The sequence below is a fragment of the Manihot esculenta genome, chromosome 5 (assembly GCF_001659605.2).
Source record: "Manihot esculenta cultivar AM560-2 chromosome 5, M.esculenta_v8, whole genome shotgun sequence".
Lineage (NCBI taxonomy): Eukaryota > Viridiplantae > Streptophyta > Magnoliopsida > Malpighiales > Euphorbiaceae > Manihot > Manihot esculenta.
The window spans coordinates 27116708-27135974 of NC_035165.2; the positions used below are offsets into that span (position 1 = coordinate 27116708).

General features: G+C 39.1%; 2 protein-coding genes across 2 annotated transcripts; one reads left to right on the top strand and one right to left on the bottom strand.

Annotated features, from left to right (window-relative positions):
- Positions 1-54: 54 nt before the first annotated feature.
- On the bottom strand, positions 55-6772 carry LOC110615976 (putative DNA-3-methyladenine glycosylase YfjP). Its single transcript, XM_021758253.2, has 2 exons — positions 5435-6772; positions 55-343 (listed from the first exon to the last, which is right to left on the bottom strand). Exons 1-2 carry the CDS (start codon positions 6571-6573, stop codon positions 322-324), a joined length of 1161 nt encoding a protein of 386 aa, XP_021613945.1. The 5' UTR covers positions 6574-6772; the 3' UTR covers positions 55-321.
- A 1806-nt stretch (positions 6773-8578) lies between these two features.
- On the top strand, positions 8579-8962 carry LOC122723709. The gene has a single exon (XM_043956815.1). The coding sequence runs from the start codon at positions 8579-8581 to the stop codon at positions 8960-8962; it is 384 nt and encodes a 127-aa protein (XP_043812750.1).
- The last annotated feature ends 10305 nt before the right edge of the window (positions 8963-19267 follow it).

Sequence of the window (19267 nt, forward strand, 5' to 3'; positions counted from 1 at the left end):
TCACATTAGAAGCCTGGTTCAAATTGTAATGCAGAACACATACCCAAACCACAATGAAGGCAAAAACAGTGAAGCTCTTTCATCTCTATAATGTCTTGCAAGAGTTCGATAACAAAACAGGTCTCTTAACAAGGACTAGAACTTCAACATTTGATAGTCTTATTTAATTTCCAAGCATGTTTACTAGACAAAATACACCTCTTAACTATTCGAATATCCAACCTACCATAAGTAACAAGTAACATCTTTGCACTGCTCTGTAAATATTTCTCAATCCGATTGCTTGATAGAGGTTATCAACTAACTCATCCCAAGTCCCAATCACTGTCCCCAAGCACAGGCTCTGGATCAAATAACATTGAGGTAAGAAATGGCAAAAAAAAAAAGCTATAAAAAGTAAAAACATCGAGAGATGTGTACAAGTGGCTCTAACACAGCTTGATAAATCATAATCTCAATTGAGATTGTACTCACCATGTGGAAGAGATAAGCAAATTAAATAGTCATATCAATGTCATGCTCCTAATATGCCTAGAGGAAGCTAGGAAGAGATAGAAAGCAGTAAATCAATTAGATGGAAATGTGGCCAAAAAGTAACTCAAGATGGCCTTCACATAGAATTACAATTAGCAGCTTATCCCCAGAGGCGAGAGTCCAGTATGCGGTTAAAAAGTGACGATTCAAACCTCGTTTAATCAATAAGTTAAAATTTGTTGTGGTGTTGTTCTCTATGTGTGCATGGATGGGGAGACTAGAGAAGGAAGGGGAGAGCGAATTGAATCTTCCTAAGAAAGAGAAGTATAATATAAACTATGAAAAGCAGTACCAAATTAAATCATACCAGCAACACAGCAAAGGAATAACTACAAAGAACTGTGTTAAATTCATCTGTTCAAAATCATAGAAAATAAAACAAAAAGAATAGAATATGAATTAACAGCAAACACAAATTATGTAGCAAAAGGACGATATTTTACAAATGATTGACCTAAATGTTCTAAGGCCAACATACTGGACTTATAAAGTGACATGCAACTGAAAATGGATCTGTTGGGGTAGACACCAAAGTCTTAATCATGAATCTTGATTCCAAACTCCTACTACTGGTAACATCCTTTTATGATGTGGTTTGGCAGTTTAAACTATACAGAATGAATTGTCATCAAATTTTTTATGCTTTTGACCAATGTATATCATAATTAGTACAATAATAGGGCTTGTTCATTTTTAGAAAATCAGCTTCGTTTTCTGAAAAATTTTTCCAAGAAAATTGAAAACAAAATTTTGTATTCACATTTTCCGGTTTCCAGTTTTCCAGCTTTCCAATATTTAACTAAGATTTGAAAAACAACTTTAAAATGTTTTCCACTATTTTCTTTTATAATAAAAATCTTAGGCAGAACACATATTTGTACCCTTAAACTTTACTAGAAAAATCTCGTAACGCCCTGAACTTTGAAAATGTCCCATTACACAACCTAACTGCTTAAGGGTAGACTTAAAATGACCTCATATTCACAATTAATAGGTAACGTAAATCTTTTATAGCATTCTCAAACAAATATGAATTCAAAGATAATATTATTTAAGTGTACAAAACATAGAGTAAATTTCAATTTCAAAATCTGTATATATTGTATAATCATTATTATTAGAGTAAATTACATTTTAGTCCTTGAGTTTTAGCGCAATTAGCGAATCAATCCCTGTATTTTTAAAATCGAACATTTAAACTCCTCTATAATCAGTCAGTCTGTCTAAATGAGAGATTCTTCCGTCCATAATTCTGTTAGTCAACATATCAAAGGGAGAATAATCATTTCAAATGGATTGCCAATGTGAGTGAAACATTTTATATTGCATAAACTACGATTTAGTCCCTAAATTTTAGCATAATAACATATTAGTCCTTGTATTTTTAAAACTGAATTTTTAAATCTCTCCATATCCAGTCACTCCAAAATTACGGTTGTTCCATTTATTATAAACATTAGTTTAAAACTAGTTGGAGGTCAAACTTCTGAAAGTATAATTTCTTCCTAATACTTTTTGTAAAAATCTACAATCTATTTAAACGTTACTTAGTACCACTTAAAAATGATTAAAATTTTATATATTTTCTGAAAGTTTTGAAATTATCAAGTATTGAAGTATTTTAATAAACGAAAATTAAAGAACAAAAAGTGTTAAAATGTAGTTGAATAAAACAATATGAATAAAAGTTAATGGGGTTTAATTGTTCTTTCAAATGAAAAAAAAATATCAAAATGTTTACATTTTAATAAATGAGGGAAAATAGATGAAACCCTAACTCTTTAATATTTTTAATTTAAAAAGAGGACATCAAAAATATTTCATGCTTTTAATTGCAAAAAATGGATGAAAATATTAGAACCTAAACGGACTAATTATAAAGAGATTTAAGTGTTCGATTTTAAAAATATAAAAACTGATCCGTTAATTATGCTAAAACTTAAGGACTAACATGTAGTTTACCCATTTAAAAGGGTAATAAAGATATATTTACACTTTTAACAGCAAAAATGAACGAAAAACCCCCCATTTGGACGGACTAATTATACAGAAATTTAAGTGCTCGATTTTAAAAATACAGAAATCAATCTATTAATTATGCTAAAACTAAGGGAGTAAAGTGTAATTTATCCTTATTATTAAGTTGTTGACCGTTAATAATAAAATAGTTCAAGTCTTGTGGATATATGTCAGCGCATGTTCATGCGCAATTTTAATTACACTTTTGAATAGTTTAAGTGTATCATAGAACATTTTCAAAGTTTAAAATGCCACAATAAATTTTTTAATACTTTATTTTTTAATTGTGAGAGTTAATGAGTATTTTTTTATTATTTTGAATTGGAAAGCCATTTTTTATTATTAACTTGCAAATGCCTTTTTCCTTTTTCATAGAAAATGACAAGTACAATCCTCTTAGAAAATGAAAAGTGGGAAGCAGATAACTAATTTCTAGAAGTAAACACACTAACAAAGTCTTTGAAGAGTATTCGAGAAACTACAACTAACTGCAAACCTATACTATCTTTAATTTCTGGCAATAGGGGGTAAACGAGCCAAGCTGAGCTGAGTTTTAAAGAATTCAAGTTTGGTTCATCAAAATTTTTTTGAGCTAGAGTTGAATCGAGTTTTACTTATTTTGAACTCAAGCTGAATATAAAGTCAGACTTGGTTCTTATTTCATTTAGCAAATAAACTAAAACGAGTCGAGCTTCTATCGAGTCTAATATCAAATAGTTCATAAATCATTCAATTTATTTATAATTATAATAAGTTTTAGTTTAAAATTAACAAGTTTAATATTCATAAGCTCCAAAAGTGTGATTAAACTGTGCAAAACTAAGCTTTAGCAAAGTCAAGCTTGGTACATGAAAATTTATGCAGGCTTGAGTTTGTGCTGAGTTCTCCTATAAAATTGAGAACCACTTGCCTAATAAGCTTGTTCACAATACTACTCAACAACTCAGTTTGCGAAACTGTTCATGAATTTGGAAATGAACTGAGCTCACGAGCTGAATATAACAGAGCTCAAGTTCAATTAAGCTTGAGCCATGAATACCTTGATTCATTCACATCCCTATCTAGCAGTTGACCCTTTTTCTTCTTTAGCATACATAAATAACTACCTTCCTCCTATTTCTGTTATTATGAAACCGTTATTTCAAAGTTCTTATTTCTCCCACCACAATCTTTCTAATTGTGAATCAATCAAAACCATTAAACTACCATGGTCACCATGCCCATCAAATCAGCTCATATCATCACTATATCCTAAAAGATAGTTTCCACATCAAAGAAATATGTTCTAAAAGTATTTCTAACTTACTACAGCCTCAACAAATAATTCTATGCCCATAGAGCGTGCTATACATCACTTGACAAAGGCATACTGTCTAGATAATTATTTTAAATAAATTGGAAATGGAAAATCAAGAGAGTTTGACAACAGACAAGGTTGCAAGGTAACTTAAATACCCCTAGAAAAGTAGATAAATTGACCAAATCTGAATACCTATAATCTCTAAGCCACTTCATTTCAAACATTGGTCCACATTTGCTCTTGCATATGCTTTATGATCAAATGGTTAGAATAACAACAAAAATGTCAACGACCATTGGAGCCCACTTTCCCCTATATGTCAAAGGAAGAAACACAAAGGTATCCGAGTATCATTGAGGTTAGCAAAGAGGTAGATAACCATTGCTAAAAAAGTTCTATTCTCACATAATATATGACAAATAATTAAATTAGTATCACTTGAATTTGAGCTGCGAGTCCTAATTAGTAAGGTCCATTGTTAAGTATACAAAAATGTAAATCTTCACATTATTGATGCATCAATATGCCTATATCAAGTTTTTAAGATCTTACAATCCTCAGAACTTGAGGATAGTCTCTCCTGTTACCTGGTTAAAGAAAAGATTTAACAACCTTGGTCTATGACTAAAGAATGCTACATAGTCTTGAACATATTTCTTTCAGTCCTGAGGGCATTTCTTTCCTTCCTGTACATATTATGGCATGGACATAAGGCCAAAGATTATTGTCATATGTTTAATGCCACACTTAAATACAAGTCAGGTAACCAGTTTTATTTCCCCTTCTCTAAATAGAAGGTGAACCCTGAAATGGCTAAAAGTTTTCCTTTTGTTTCTGGGAAAACACAGTGACAAGAATCCACTTTTGTGGAACACGTAAATCTACTACATATCCATATCAGGATCTTTATCTTCTTTTTTCCAATAGGAAGGAGTAGCTTTATTTGTTCCTTTTTTTTTTAACTTCTATCATTTCCAGAATAAGTGTTGGCTTCTTCCTCATCAAGCACTGGGATGTGTTTCCGTTGTTAAAGGCTGAAGATATTCTTCACGAGCGGAACAAGAAGCTAGACTGTTTTGAAATGGATAACACAAACATCGAATGACTTGTGGATGATCTCTTGAAACAAGAATGGGTGCTTCTAACATACAAAAGTTCATGTTGAGCATGGAATTTATTTTTCCGGAATCAATCTCTTAACTTCCTATATAACGGTCCAAAACCCACATCTTTTGGGGCACACATTCCCTATTCCTAGATAAGAATTCAAATTATTACCCACACAGCTGATATTAACAAAAACTTTAGAAGCCAGAACTGAAATCACAATCTGCAATCACAAAAAGAGTTGCAAGGTTTACCCACTCTGGCTAGGTAAGTGAAACTATACGAAAAAAAAGCAACAACAATCACAAACAGCATGAGAAATTTTAAAGCCAAAAACCAAAATGTACTTAAACCAAATGAAAATGAACAAATTATGATGAAAAGATACGAGTTCAGAACACTAGAAATGGAAAAGAAAAGAAAATAAATGGCGAGAAACAAACTAGGAATAAAAGTGGAGAATATTATACATACCCGAGGTTGAGAATGCTATTGATTGGGTCGAGAAGTTGTGGTTGTTGCTGGTGCTGCTCCTCCTCCTGTTGTTGCTGTGCCATACTAGCACCAGTTGCCACTGCCACAGCACTTGAAGGTGATCCTTTCGCCTCCACAAATCTCCAAAGATACCAAGACGCCACTGATCTGTATGGCCTCCATTTCTCGCACAAATGATCCATTTGCGACGGACGGGGCAACTCTTCCAAATTGTACAGCAGCTGCACTCCTTTGCGAACCCCAAGATCGTTAATGGGCAACACATCCGGTCTATGCAGCGAAAAAATCATAAACATGTGCACTGACCAAGAACCAATCCCATTAACCATAGTAAGCATTGTGAAAAGGGACTTATCATCCATATTTACAATTGCTGAATCTGACAATATCCCATTGTGATACTTTCTGGCAAGATCATGAAGATAACTAGCTTTACGCCCCGAAACCCCAATTTGGCGCAGCTGCTGTTGTGTCAAAGCAAGAACTGTGTCCGGAAGGACACCGGCCTCTCCCCCGCACAGAGCAATAAAGCGAGTGTAGATTGAAGTACCAGCTTTAAATGCGAGCTGCTGGTAGATAATGCTTCGAGTCAAGGCAAGAAATGGAGTGTGGAAAGTATCAAAGGTAGGGGGAGGGTGGAGGTCGATTAAAGAGGCGAGAAGTGGATCGGAGTCGCGCAGATGGCGAATCGCGTTCTCTACCTCGCCTTCACAGGACAACGATCTCGCAATGATGCGCTGCGGTACAACAACAAGTGCTCGCTGTTGGGTATTTTTTATTTTGGCAGATTTCGCTGTCGTTTGAGGGGGGTCGGCGGCGGTATTTGTTATGTGCGAGGAATTGGGGTCGTTAGAGGTGGTTGCGGCATCTTCGGGGGAGAGTTTACGGACTTTGCGAGGCCGGGAAGGGGGAATTTTGGCTGGAGAGACGGTCTGATGAGGAATACTGATTAATTCAGAGGTCGGGGTTGAGGAAGGAATAGGGTCATGGTAAGGCTGCGGCTGTGGCTGTGGCTGTGGCTGTGGCTGCCGCTGTGCTTGGACCTGGAATTGGGGTTGGGGTTGAGGCTGGGCTGGTTGGTGTTGGTGTTGGTGTTGGTGTTGGGTTTGCTCGCCCATGTGCGATCAGAGAAATTGATGGTGGGATTGAACAGGCCAACAGTGTAGATGTCGTGAATGGCGGTGGTGACAGTGATGAAAGGGAGGCGGAGGCGGTTTAAGAGAAGCGAGCGGGGGCTATGGGTCTCGGAAAGACGGTGGTTTTACTCTGGGCGGGTCAAGTGGAGTGTTGGATGTGAGATTATCGACTGATTGATTTTTTAGCCTATGTTTTTTATATGGTCAAAGAGAGATGGAAAGAAAATAAATTATGGAAAATAAGTTGGAGTTTTCAATTTTATTTATTTATATTATATACAAACGTCAGAAGAGAGGAAATATTAAAATTTTTAAAAATATTTCTGCTATATTTTATTAATTATAAATTTATTATTATTTAAAAATTTTTAATTTAATTATTTTTTTAAATGAATTTAATTATTTAATTATATCAATATTTTATTTAAATTCAAATTGATTGATAAATTTTCTTTAACATTATAGTTGATTAAATTTTATTAAGGAAGAATTTTTTTAATATTTCAAATACTTGTATTTAAATTTTATTTTAAGATAAATTATAATTTCTTTAAAAAATAATTATAATATGTTATTATTTAAAAAAATTTAATTTAATTTAATTATTAGTCTATTTAAATTAAATTGATTAAAAATATTTAAATATTTTTTTACATTTAAATTTTATTTATTGAAATTCTATCATAAATTAAATTATTTTTAAAAATAATAAATTAAAATAAATCGTATATAAAAAAAGTAAGTATGAGACTTCAATTTAGTTGTTATTTATTTTTGTATTTGATGAAAGGTTCAAACCAAAGAAACTATTATGACATAATTTTATAAAAGTGAAAAAATTAATTTTTAAATTTAAAGAAAAAACTTTTTTTTCTTTGGTTACATTTTTCATTTGATGGAATGCTTATATGAAAAAAAAATGAAATAGAATAATTTTATAAAAGTGAAAAAATTAATACTTTTTTTTCATATTTAAATTATTTTATCCAATAAAATATAATTAATAAAAAATGAAATAGAATAATTTTATAAAAGTGAAAAGACCAAAAATAATGAAATTTAGTTAAAGTTCAAAATTGTAATTAAGTCTTTAATTTAATTGGCTAAAATATTTTCTATTTAAATATAAATTTTATTTTTTAAAAAATATAATTTTAATTAATTAAATATATAACTTTATTATTAAAAAAAACTAATCAAAATTTTAAATAAAATGTTTTCTTTTTTAAAATTAAAAAATTGTATTTTTCATTAATTTTCTTATCATATAAATTTAAAAAATATTAATGGAGCTATATACTATTAACAATTTAAGAATTTTAAAGAACTTCTATATAAGAAGATCATCTTTATGTTTTTTAGCCAAGCTTCCCTATGTGGTTCCTCTGTGACCCGATACTCTCGCATTTTCCTTTTATTAAACTTAATTTCATCTTTTCTTTTTCCTCATAAAAGACGATCCGCGTCAATTGACTATCGAAGCGACTCATCCCGTCAAAGATCAGGATAGCCGAAAGCAATAATCATCCTGTGTTAGAACTGTCGAGAACTCGGCAATCCTCGAACAGTTAATGCATTGAAGGATTTTGTTACTAGTTATAAGCCGGACATTTTATTTTTGATGGAAACAAAAGCTCTTAGTTCTCGTGTGAAATTTTTTCGTAATTTTTTACATTTTTATGGTTACTTCTCAGTCAATAGACAAGGATTGGGAGGGGGCATTTCGTTAATGTGGAAGAGTCATGTGTCTGTTTATGTGATTGGCTTTTTTTCAAATTTTATTGATTCGATTGTTTCGCAAGGTAATGTCCAATGGAGGTTTACTGGTTATTATGGGTTTCCGGAATCACAACGACGACGTCAGTCTTGGAACATTATTCAAGTTTTATCTCGTAGAAACTCTCTTCCATGGTTTTGTTCGGGAGACTTTAATGATTTATGCTCGAGAGATGAGAAAGAAGGAGAAGCAACTTTACCAAATTATCTTATGCAGGGGTTTAGACAGGCACTTGAGGACAATAATCTTGTTCAAATACCCACTGTTGGCTCTTTCTTCACATGGGAGAAGGGTAGGGAGTCGAATAATATGGTTAGAGAGAAGCTTGATAGAGCCCTTGCTACTGAGGACTGGGCTCATAAATTCACTAATATTGTCTGCTCGGTTGTTCATTTTCCTAGATCGGATCACAAACCGTTGGTGATTAATACAGCTCCTAAGGATAATAGGGACGATAGAAGAAGAATTCAATTTGATAATACATGGTTATGTGATGAGGGTCTGGCCGAGGTCGTTAAAGGAGTTTGGGTTAATTCTATACCATACAACCTTGTGATGAAACGTGATGATTTAGTTTCTGCTCTTTCGTTGTGAGGTAGGATTAGAAATAGAGAGTTTTGGCAAAAGAAAAAGACTATACAGAGATTATTGGATAATGGGCCCAGAACTGTTCCTCACGCCTCTTTAAAGGAAGACTGAAATCATCTCCTTGAGCAGGAAGAAGCTAGACTTAAATAGCAGGCAAAGTGCTTTTGGCTTAAAAATTGGGACCAAAATACAATATTTTTTCATGCACAAATTAATGGTAGACGAAGAATGAACCGTATTACTAAATTAAAGGAGTCGTCGGGTACCTGGATTGAGGATGAGCAAGAAATAAAAAACCATTTTCTGCATTATTTCCAGTCTATATTTTATGGCGGTTCTGTGGATTGTGAACAGGTTTTTATGTTGGTGCCGCCCTTGATTAGTGATGCCGATAATGCTGATCTTTGTGCTCCATTTTCAAATGAGGAATTTAGAGCTGCTCTTTTTCAAATGCATCTAAACAAGGCACCTGGGTCAAATGGGTTAAATCCTGCATTTTACCAGAGATTTTGGCACTTGATTGGCAATGATGTTTCCGATGGTTGTCTCCTATTGCTTCAACAAGGTACTTGATGTTCTGAGATCCAGAGAATAGGGTTTACAGTGGTTGTGTAAGCTTGTCCTAGAGGAGAGTACTCTTCCTCTTTTTATTCATTTTCTTCCTTACAAGAGACGCCTAACAACCTTTCTGCTACAGTGACCCCTGTCTCTGTCAGGTAGGTTCGTACATACAGTAGTGTCAGTCCCCTCACCTATGTCAGGCGACCATTTAATTTTCTCCAGTGCGCGTGCAAATAGGGCTGCAAAAGGACTGGGCCTGCTGTTCCTCTTCAAGTCCCATCATCGGGCTGGCTTTCTCCTTACTGGGCCTAGGCTTGCGGGCAGCCCGACCTACTACGTGTTCCGAGGCCCAAACTTGAGCTGCAGAGCAGGCCTGCCAAGGGGCGCCCAGGACTCTAGGCCTGTTCTACTTTCGCGGACTCGGACCCTGCCCCAGAGAGGGGATGAAGCCCAACGGTTATCAATTGCCCCTTTACCTCCTCAACAGTTATTGCATGATTGATGAGGGAGTAAATCCCAATAATCCATTGTGACCGCGTGGCCCGAGGACGGCTCTTATCAAAACGTCTCTTCTTCACTTTACCGTTTTCAAAATTCAAATCCCCCAAATCTTTACAGAACTCTTGCTTTCCTTCTACCTCCTGCGCGCTCCGTTCATCCTGCCCTTCCGCCCAAATCATCTTCAAGGTACGTTTCTTACACTGCCATGGATAGCCCTAAGCTACCCAACATCATGAATCTAGAGTCTAATGTTACCTCTTCTTCTCTCGTAAATTTCTTTTCTCTAGAGTATCTGGATACCCCTCTTTTTCGTATTCGGGCTCCTCTTCCTAACGAGAGGATTGTTCTTCCCGACCTCCTCCCTCTGGTCTAATCGACCCCTAAAAGGACCGTAGTTTGGTATTCTTCGTCAAACAGCGTGAATATGACTTAACTTTTCCCTTTTCTCCTTTCTTCCTTGAGGTCTTCCTGTACTTCCAAATAACCCCCCAGATGCTTATCCTAACTCGATTCTTTCCATGTGCTCCTTTGAGTCTGTCAGTCTGAGCTGGTCTCACACCTACAGCTCGTTTGTTTTCAACCTTTTTCTGACTGGTCCGGGCTAGCCAGAGCTTTTACTACTTTGCCCTCCGCAGATGATTGTCCATCTTCTCGGGTCATAAAGACTCATTCAAAGGCTGGACAGAGGGGTTCGCTGTGGTGGAGCTGAAAGGAGGCCCCGAGTCGTCTTGGCAAGTGGACCTCCCCTGGAAAGAGGTGCCTCCGGGCTGTAATGACCTCCCCCAGCTAACCCTCTCTGAGCAGGTCAGCTTTCTCAGATTGACTTCTGTTGAACAAAAGTATGAAGTCGAGAAATGTATGTTCGTGTCCAGTCTTTAGGACTGCAGGGATGCGAGTATTTTATTTTGCTTTGTTTTAACATCTTGCCTTCTCTTTTTAATTTTTGTTGAATGCCCTTCTAAGCCGTTGGATTTTTGTTTTCGCTTCTGTAGCCTCCAAGCTTCCCATGGATAAGATCAAGCCATCGAACAATTTTGTTCTTTCTCGGGAGAGCATGAGGGCTGCTCTGGATGCTTTCCAAGCTGGCCGATCGGTAACTAATACGACTCGGGAGGTGGTCCAAATTATCTCCCCCAGGTCGGCCGGCCGATCCATTCCTCCGACTCTGGTCTCCTCTCGTGCCCCAAGGCCGAGCTCTAAGGATCACCATTCGAGGGCTCCCAAGTCCTCCAGCCACAACAAGTCTGACACTGCCCCCCATCTCCCACGGCCTCCAAATCTAGGCAAGTCTCAGCTTCGTCCTCCCTGGAGCTCATAGTTTTTGAGGAACTAGCTGGGGACGTGCAGCCTGCGAGGACTGAGGTCGCTCTTAGTTTTGAAGGTGTTCCCGAGGAGAATACTGAGGTCGTCCTTGCTTCTGATGAGAGGGCTCCCGAGGGTGGAGGTGAAGTTGAGGTCGCCCCTACTGGTAAGGGCACCTCTAAGGATGGGGCCAAGTCTAGGTCTATTTCTGCTGCTCCTCGCCCCAAGAAGGCTGCTGCCAGTGGTGCTGCTACTCTCAAGGAGACCACTGGTAAGCGAGCTCCTCCTGCGGAGGTTCCCACTGCGGCTCTGGCATCGAAGAAGGCTCGCGCATCTCAGCAATCTGCCCCCGTGCTCCCTCTTGTGGAGAAGGAGAAAGCACCCGTGGGGCTGTTGTCCTCTGCTCTAGACAATGAGGTGCTGAATGCTGACGAGATCACTCCCTAGTCCCCAGCGAGCATTGTTGTCGAGTTGTTGCGGGAGAGGATGTTTGGTGGGGTCACTGAGGCCTCAGACCCACGCTTGATTGCTCTCACCAGTCTCCTAGCATGCTCTACTCGGGAGCAGGTGGCTTTTCATTCTCGGACTCGGGAGCAGCTAGGGGATACAGTCAGGGAGATGCTCCTCATGGTGAGTTGTGTTCTTTTTCTTTTTCGTTTTAGGTTATTTTTGTTTTTATTGCTTTCTAACTTTATTGATTCTTTTTCCTGCCAGGTGATGTGTGTCTTCATAGAGATTGATGCTTGAGACCGTTCCCTCAGGAGCTCGGTGGACCGTTAGATTTAGGAGGCCCGCCATGAGGAGAACCTGTCGGCAACAAGTGATGCCTGATGTAATACCCGGCTAGACCCCGGCATCAGAATTCCTACCTTCCGGCGGAATCTCCGTTAGAATCCGAAATTCTCTGATATTGGAGCCTTCTAGAAGGGTAAAATAAAGGTTTTCTAAAATGTTTTTATGTTTTTATGGTTTTAGTGAAGAAAGAAAATTGAGTTTTGAAAGATGATGTTTTGGAGGAGAAACCCAGGTTCGGCCGCCGAACATGGTGGAGTTGCGGAGGCACTTTTGGCTCCCGAAATTGTGCCCTTCGAAGGTACTGATGGGCTGGAGTCAGAGAGTGCCAGACTCCCAAAGGATAGCGCTGTAGATAGTATAAATAATGTAATCATTGATGTTAGTCCTTTAAGGATAATATTTCCTCTTGTAATCCTAGATGACTCAATAAAACAGTGATTTCGCTCCTTTTTATATCTGTGTTGTGCTTTTGCCCTTTTACTTCCAATGCTTGATTGTATGCCGATCTGTAATGAATGGGATCTTGTTATTTTTTGCCTTTATTGTCTTTGTTGGTTTTACCGATCTACTCAAATTCTCTAATGCTTAGCCCGTTTCCCTGATCTAACTTGTGAATTTCTTTTCACCCTATTTAATTTAATCATGGGTTCTTTAAGCCATGTGCCTGCTTAGCAAATCTTAACTTACTTGAATTGAAGGGCCAGGCTGTCTTTTCTGGTGTTTTGCCAGTTAAGCTAGTCCGAGCTGAGAGGTCGGTGTCTGGCTGAGCCTCTGACTTGCGAGTTTTTCTTATTCTCTTGGAGGTGAGCTCGGTCTTTTGGCGTCTTTTCTTATTTAGCTGATTTGTATTGGGTTTTTTCGCCTTAAGGGCTGATCTGAGCTGGAAGCTCGTCTTTTTGACTTTGTCTATCTTTATCATGTGTTCGCTGGGCCTGCTCCTCCTGTGTTTTCCTTAGCCTTGTTTTGCTCAGTTTGCTTGTTGTGGGTCTGTGCTGGTTTTAAGCCCGTTTATTCGTCGAGCTCTTGAGCTCTGATTTCAGCCTTTTGCTTTTCGAAATGCCTTGACCTTGTTGCTGAGGTCGGACTCCTGTTCTTGTTTTCGTGTTATTTTGTCGGTTGTCTTTCTTTTTTCTTCTAGCTCGATTCTTTCTTGTATTTGGTTCTCCCTGGGCTCAGTTTCGTACTGCTTCTAGACTTGCTTGAGATTCAAGCTCTTTGGCCTTTTTGTTGTTTCTTCCTCTTAGCCAGTTTTGTGGTGCTGGTGGTTATTTTCCCAGATCGGTCACCTACCTCACTGAGGGCTTCTTCCTCTCAGTCGGTTTTGTGGTGCCGGTGGTTATTTTTCCAGATCGGTCACCTACCTCATTGAGGGCTTCTTTCTCTCAGCCGGTTTTGTGATGCTGGTGGTTATTTTCCCAGACCGGTCACCTACCTCACTGAGGGCTTATTCCTCTCAGCCGGTTTTGTGGTGCCGGTGGTTATTTTCCCAGACTGGTCACCTACCTCACTGAGGGCTTCTTCCTTTCAGCCGGTTTTGTGGTGCTGGTGGTTATTTTCTCAGACCGGTCACCTACCTCACTGAGGGCTTTTTCCTCTCAGCAGGTTTTGTGGTGCCGGTGGTTATTTTCTCAGACCGGTCACCTACCTCACTGAGGGCTTCTTTTTGTGCCTGTTTTTTTTCTTTTTCAAAGGGGAGTGAGGCAAGTCATGATAATAATATCGTATGATTTGAATGGCGTTATTTATTTTATTCACATCTTTCAGGGTACAACCATTCACATTACATTGCCAATATTTTAAGAAAAGTACCTTTTTAAATGCTGGATGTTCTAAGCATGGGGCTCTGGATTTCCTTCCATATCTTCAATACGATATACTCCTGGTTTAACTACTTTGGCAACTCTGAAAGGCCCTTCCCAGGTTGGTGCTAGCTTTCCTACGACAGCTCTCTTTCCAGTGGCCTCCAGCTTTCTTAGCGCCAGATCTCCCGCCTTCAGGCTCCTTTCCCTAACCTTTTGATTATAGTAGCGAGCTGCCTTTTGTTGATAAACAGTTGTGCGGATTTGGGCTTCTTCTCTGATTTCCTCTAGGGCATCTAGGTTACTTCTCAACTTGTCACCATTGGTGATAGAGCATAATTTAGACCATTTTATCATGATGATATTGATGATAATTTATACTTTTTCTGCCTAATTTTGTGATTTTAATCTTATTCTGCAGAAAATGGTGTAAAGAGACAATTTGGTGAAAATACCCCTAAAACTACCTAAAATGGAGCAAAGGAGAGTAAGCATGCCAAGTGCAACTTGAAAGGAGCCAAATAAGGAAAGTAATTTGAAATTCAAATTTTAAATCCTTAAGAGAATTCAAAATTCAAAATCAAGATTCAGCTCATTAAGGAAAGTGCTAAATAAGGAAAGTAGCAAATAAGGAAAGTGCAGTCTGCAGAACAGTTTGAAATTCAAGATCTTCAAGAATCCTTTTCCTTATTGAAGAAGCCAAATCTCTAGAAGATGCACATTCAAATTTGAAATTCAAATTCAGCTTGTCAAAGAAGCCAAAGAAGACACACATGCCACATCAAGTCTTGCACATTCAAAATTCAAAATTCAAAAGAAGGCTCCACCTCATTAATGCAAGATATGGGCGGCATGGACAGCATATGTGCAGCCAAGAATTTAACTTGGGCAGTAAGTAAGGACCTAGGGCAACACTTTCAATTATAAAAAGACACATAAGGAGCCTCCCCAGGCTTTTTGAAGACCACCTTAGACACACCTACGGGATTGCAAGTGACCACATCTCTTCTTCATCTCTTTCTTTATCTTTGGTTTTGTTTCAGCCATGAGTGGCTGAAACCTTTTATTCTAGTTGAAGATTGGTTGAAACTTTAGTTGTTTTATGGATTGTGAGATCTGAACATACATTGTTTGTCTTTGGTTTATTCAATATTCGTACAATTTCATGCTTGATTCCATTATTGCTTTGTTGTTTTGATCAATGTGGTCGGTTGATTCTTGATTGCAAGGTAATATATTGTTAGTTTGGATAATTTTAAGTTCGTAATTGCTTGGATTGTTCAAACATAAGAACACTTGGTGTAAAAAACTAAGGAAATTGTATGATCTAGCAACATCTCATGCGTTTGGGTAGCTAGGATTGGATCTCTCTATTTCTTAATGCAATTGACAGTTATTTGTTGCCTGAGGCCCAAGGACGTTCCTTGGCAACTTGTTGATTAGTGATTAATTAGAGGACGTTCCCTAATTGGTTTAATCTTAAGGAGAGACATGATGGTGAGAAGTATCTTCCATTTTTTTGCGGATGATGGCCCCGATTTTATTGAACCACACTTGCATGTTTGTGATCTTTTTGAAGGTAATGGGAGGGTTTGGAACATTGCTCTTTTAATGGAGCTTTTTTCTTCAAGAGATATCAGGGCTATTATTAGTATTCCTATTAGTATTACCAATAAGGAAGATTCCTTCTTGTGGCACTTTGATAGAAGAGGTGTGTATACGGTGAAGTCCGCATACTTTGTATGTATGGACTTACTAGGAAGATCATCTTTTAATGTGGGGGGTGAGTTATGGACTAGTTTGTGGAATGTTTCGATCCCTCCAAAAGTGAAGGATTTCTGTTAGAGAGATTGTAGAAATATATTGTAATACCCGGCTAGATTCCGGCATCGGAATCCCTACCTTCCGGCGGAGTCTTCGTTGGAATCTGAAATTTCTGAAGATGCCAGAGTCTTCTAGAGGGGTAAAATGTGTTTCTAAAATTTTTTCACATGATTTTATGGTTTTAAATGGAAAAGAAATGGAGTTTTGAAAAGAATAGGCCAAGGAGGAAGGACCCAAGTTCGGCCGCCGAACATGGGGCTGTTTCGGGAGTGCTTTAGGCCTCCGAAGGTTTTGAGGGAAGAAACCAGGTTCGGCCGCCGAATCTCAAGTTCGGCCGCCGAACATGGGATAGTTTAGGAGGCACGTTAGGCTGTCGAAGGTGGTGGAGCTGTGGAGACAGCTTAGGCCGCCGAAGGTGGTTGACTGGCCACCTATAAAAAGGCCCTCAGACCGAAAATGGGCGAGTTTTCTCCCCATTCTTGAGCTCAGGTGTGTTCATGTCCTCTTTTGGTTGATTTCATGTTCTTTCTTCAAATCCTTCACATTTTTATGAGTTTCCTTTTGGGTTTTGAAGTTTTAAAGCTTAAATCAAGATGTAATACCCGGCTAGACCCCGGTATCGGAATTCCTACGTTTCGGCGGATTTTCCGTTGGAAGTCGGGATTCGAGGATGTCGGAGCTTGCCCTAAGGGTATAAGAAAGGTTTTTAAGATGTTTTTAAGTGTTTTTATCATGTTTGCATGTTTTGCGTTAAGAAAAATTGAACTTTGAAATGAAAAGGCCAAGGGGACAAAAGCCAGGTTCGGCCGCCGAAGGTGAAGTTCGGCCGCCGAAAGTTGCATGGTTTTGCATGCACGTTAGGCCGCCGAAGGAAGAGTCGGTTGGCCACCACAAAAGCCCCTTTGCCCGAGACTTGAGTGTTAAACACTCTGTTTTTGGGTCAAAGGTAGGTTCAAGCTCTCCTTGGTGTGATTTCTCATGTTTTCCTCAAATCTTGCATGTTTTAACTTGATTTGAGCTTTGTTTTAGAGTTTTGAGAAAAAGGAAGCAAAGTTGAGCACTTGGAGATTTTGATTGAGTTTTCCCCCATCTCCAAGCTTGGATCATCAATCCTCTAGTTCTTCAAGAGGTAAGCATGGATCCTCACCTCCCCTTATGTTTCAAGCAAGTTTTAAGAGTTTTAGAGAGGTTTATGGCATGTTTTGGGGGTATAAACATGAGTTTGAGCATATGTTGATCATATGAGTTTTGTTGTTGTTTTTGAGGCTTGAGCTAGTTTTTAGGCCTCTATATGCATGAGTTATGTTCTTTGTGAGTTGAGAAGTGTTGGTATGCATGTTATGGGTGTTTGATAGGATTTTGGAGGCTGAGAGCATGAGTTGTGCTCGGATTCTGCCTTTCTGGAGAATCCAGGTTCGGCCGCCGAAGCAAGGTTCGGCCGCCGAACCCCTTGTGGAGGCAGTTTCGGCTGCCAAACCTTGCCCCTGAAAGCTAGGCTTTTGGGTGAGAAAGAGACTTTCGGCCGCCGAAAGAGGGAGTTCGGCCGCCGAAAGAGGGAGTTCGGCCGCCGAAAGTGCATGAGTTTCGTCTCTGGACGAGGCTTTCGGCCGCCGAAGGTGCCGCCGAACATGCATGAGTTTCGTCTCTGGAGGGAGGTTTCGGCCGCCGAACCAGCCGCCGAAAGTGCCCAGTCCAGCCTTCTTTTGCCCATTTTTCCATGCATGCCTATGATGTTTTAGAGGGGTTTTGGGGAGATATTAAGAGTTATGTTTAAGTAAGTTTGGTCCTCATTTGAGTCCACCTGTGTAGGTACGGACCCGAGAGACCAAGGAGGCCCACAGAGTTAGAGTTACAGAGACTGCTCAGCAGTTGACAGAGGTGAGTGGAACAGAACTTTATTTTAAAAGTTAAGAATTGTTTTAGCATAATTCATGCATCATTATGCCATGTGTATGTAGGATGCTTTGCATTAGTATTCATCAAGTTGATGCATTGCATTATTACTTGTATATGTGGATTGGACCGAGGCGATCTCAATAGCCCATAAGTCTGTCATTATTGTATGTCCTGTGTGAGCTCCTTTGGGGGCCGGGCATTTACCTTGGATGAGTCCTGTGAGAGCCCTTATAGGGTCGGGCACCATGAGTAGTTAGTGAAAGACCTGTGTGAGCTCCTTTGGGGGCCGGGCACTGACAGAGGGAGTTTTGGGATCATGTCCAATCCGAGATGTGAAATGTTTGTGCAGTGATGCATCATATGATAGCATGTTTTAAATGTGATTTTTTATAGATTCCGCTCACTGGGCTTTAGCAGCTCATCCCGCTCCCTAACCCCATTTTTCAGGGCCTCAGAGAAGAGAAAGAGAAAGAGATAGCAAGGGTAAAAGGCATATGTAATAGTATAGAATAGTGGACATGATAATGATGTACAGTACAGAGTTTATGTAATATATAGAAATGATGTAATAGCAAGTTATATAGTGAGTTATAGTATTGTGCTTGGCCCTAGTGCTTGTTATCCCTTTGCACATGATCCTTTTATGTTATGTATGATTGAGATAATGCTGTTATGATGCGCTAGGCTTGGTGCATGGTAGTCTTTCTATCTCTGTAGTTACTGTATGGTACCATAGCAGGTATCACTCTTCGAGTGCATACAGACAGAGCATGCATAGTCCAGGCTTAGTGGATGAGAAAAGTTTCAAGAAAAGAAAAGATAGACAAGCAAGGAAAGAAAGAAAAAGAAGAGTAAGTAACAGTTTTCAGCTTAAGTGTGATCATGTATGGGATTTATCAGGTACACAGAGTTGACAGTAGGCTTACTACAGGTCCCGGCGGCCTTAAGCCGATCTGGATCCTAGTGCCGGTGATGGTCCGGTAAGCGGGCTGTTACAGATTGGTATCAGAGCATAGGGCCTCTAGAGTACGGTGTGCTGAGCTAAGATGCTCAGGGATTAGAGATATCTCACATCGGAAAGAGGTTGTTTTAGAGGGCGAGCACAATAGGAAGATCATGTCCACTAGGATAGGATGTTGGGTCCTGTCTTGATGCGTGTGATGCCATGAATTTATGCATGTGCATTTCCTGATATGCTATGAGTTGAGGGTTCATGTTTTTACATGGATCATATAATGCTAAAGTTCATGTTATGTTTTCAGAAGCTAAGATGAGAGGAACCCGTCGATCAGCTAGATTGACTGGAGCTCCGCCCGAGAATGAGGGTATGGAAGGGCGTCCCCCTGCTTTGCCAAGAGCTATGTCCCAAAGGGCAGGCAGAGAAAGATCATCAAGGGACCCTAGAAGGTCGTTTGATGAAAGCAGGAGGGAGACAGAACAGAGAAGAAGATCGAGTGATACAAGGGAAGAGATGGATGTGGATCCAAGAAGGGATGGAGGGTTAGGTGTTGGCACTACAGAGGAGGATGTGGGATCATCACAGGGAGGCGGTCAGGCCTCGGGGTATGGTTATCCACCCCACTATCAGCCCTACCCACAGGGCCCAGGATATTCGATGGGAGGTACATCGGAT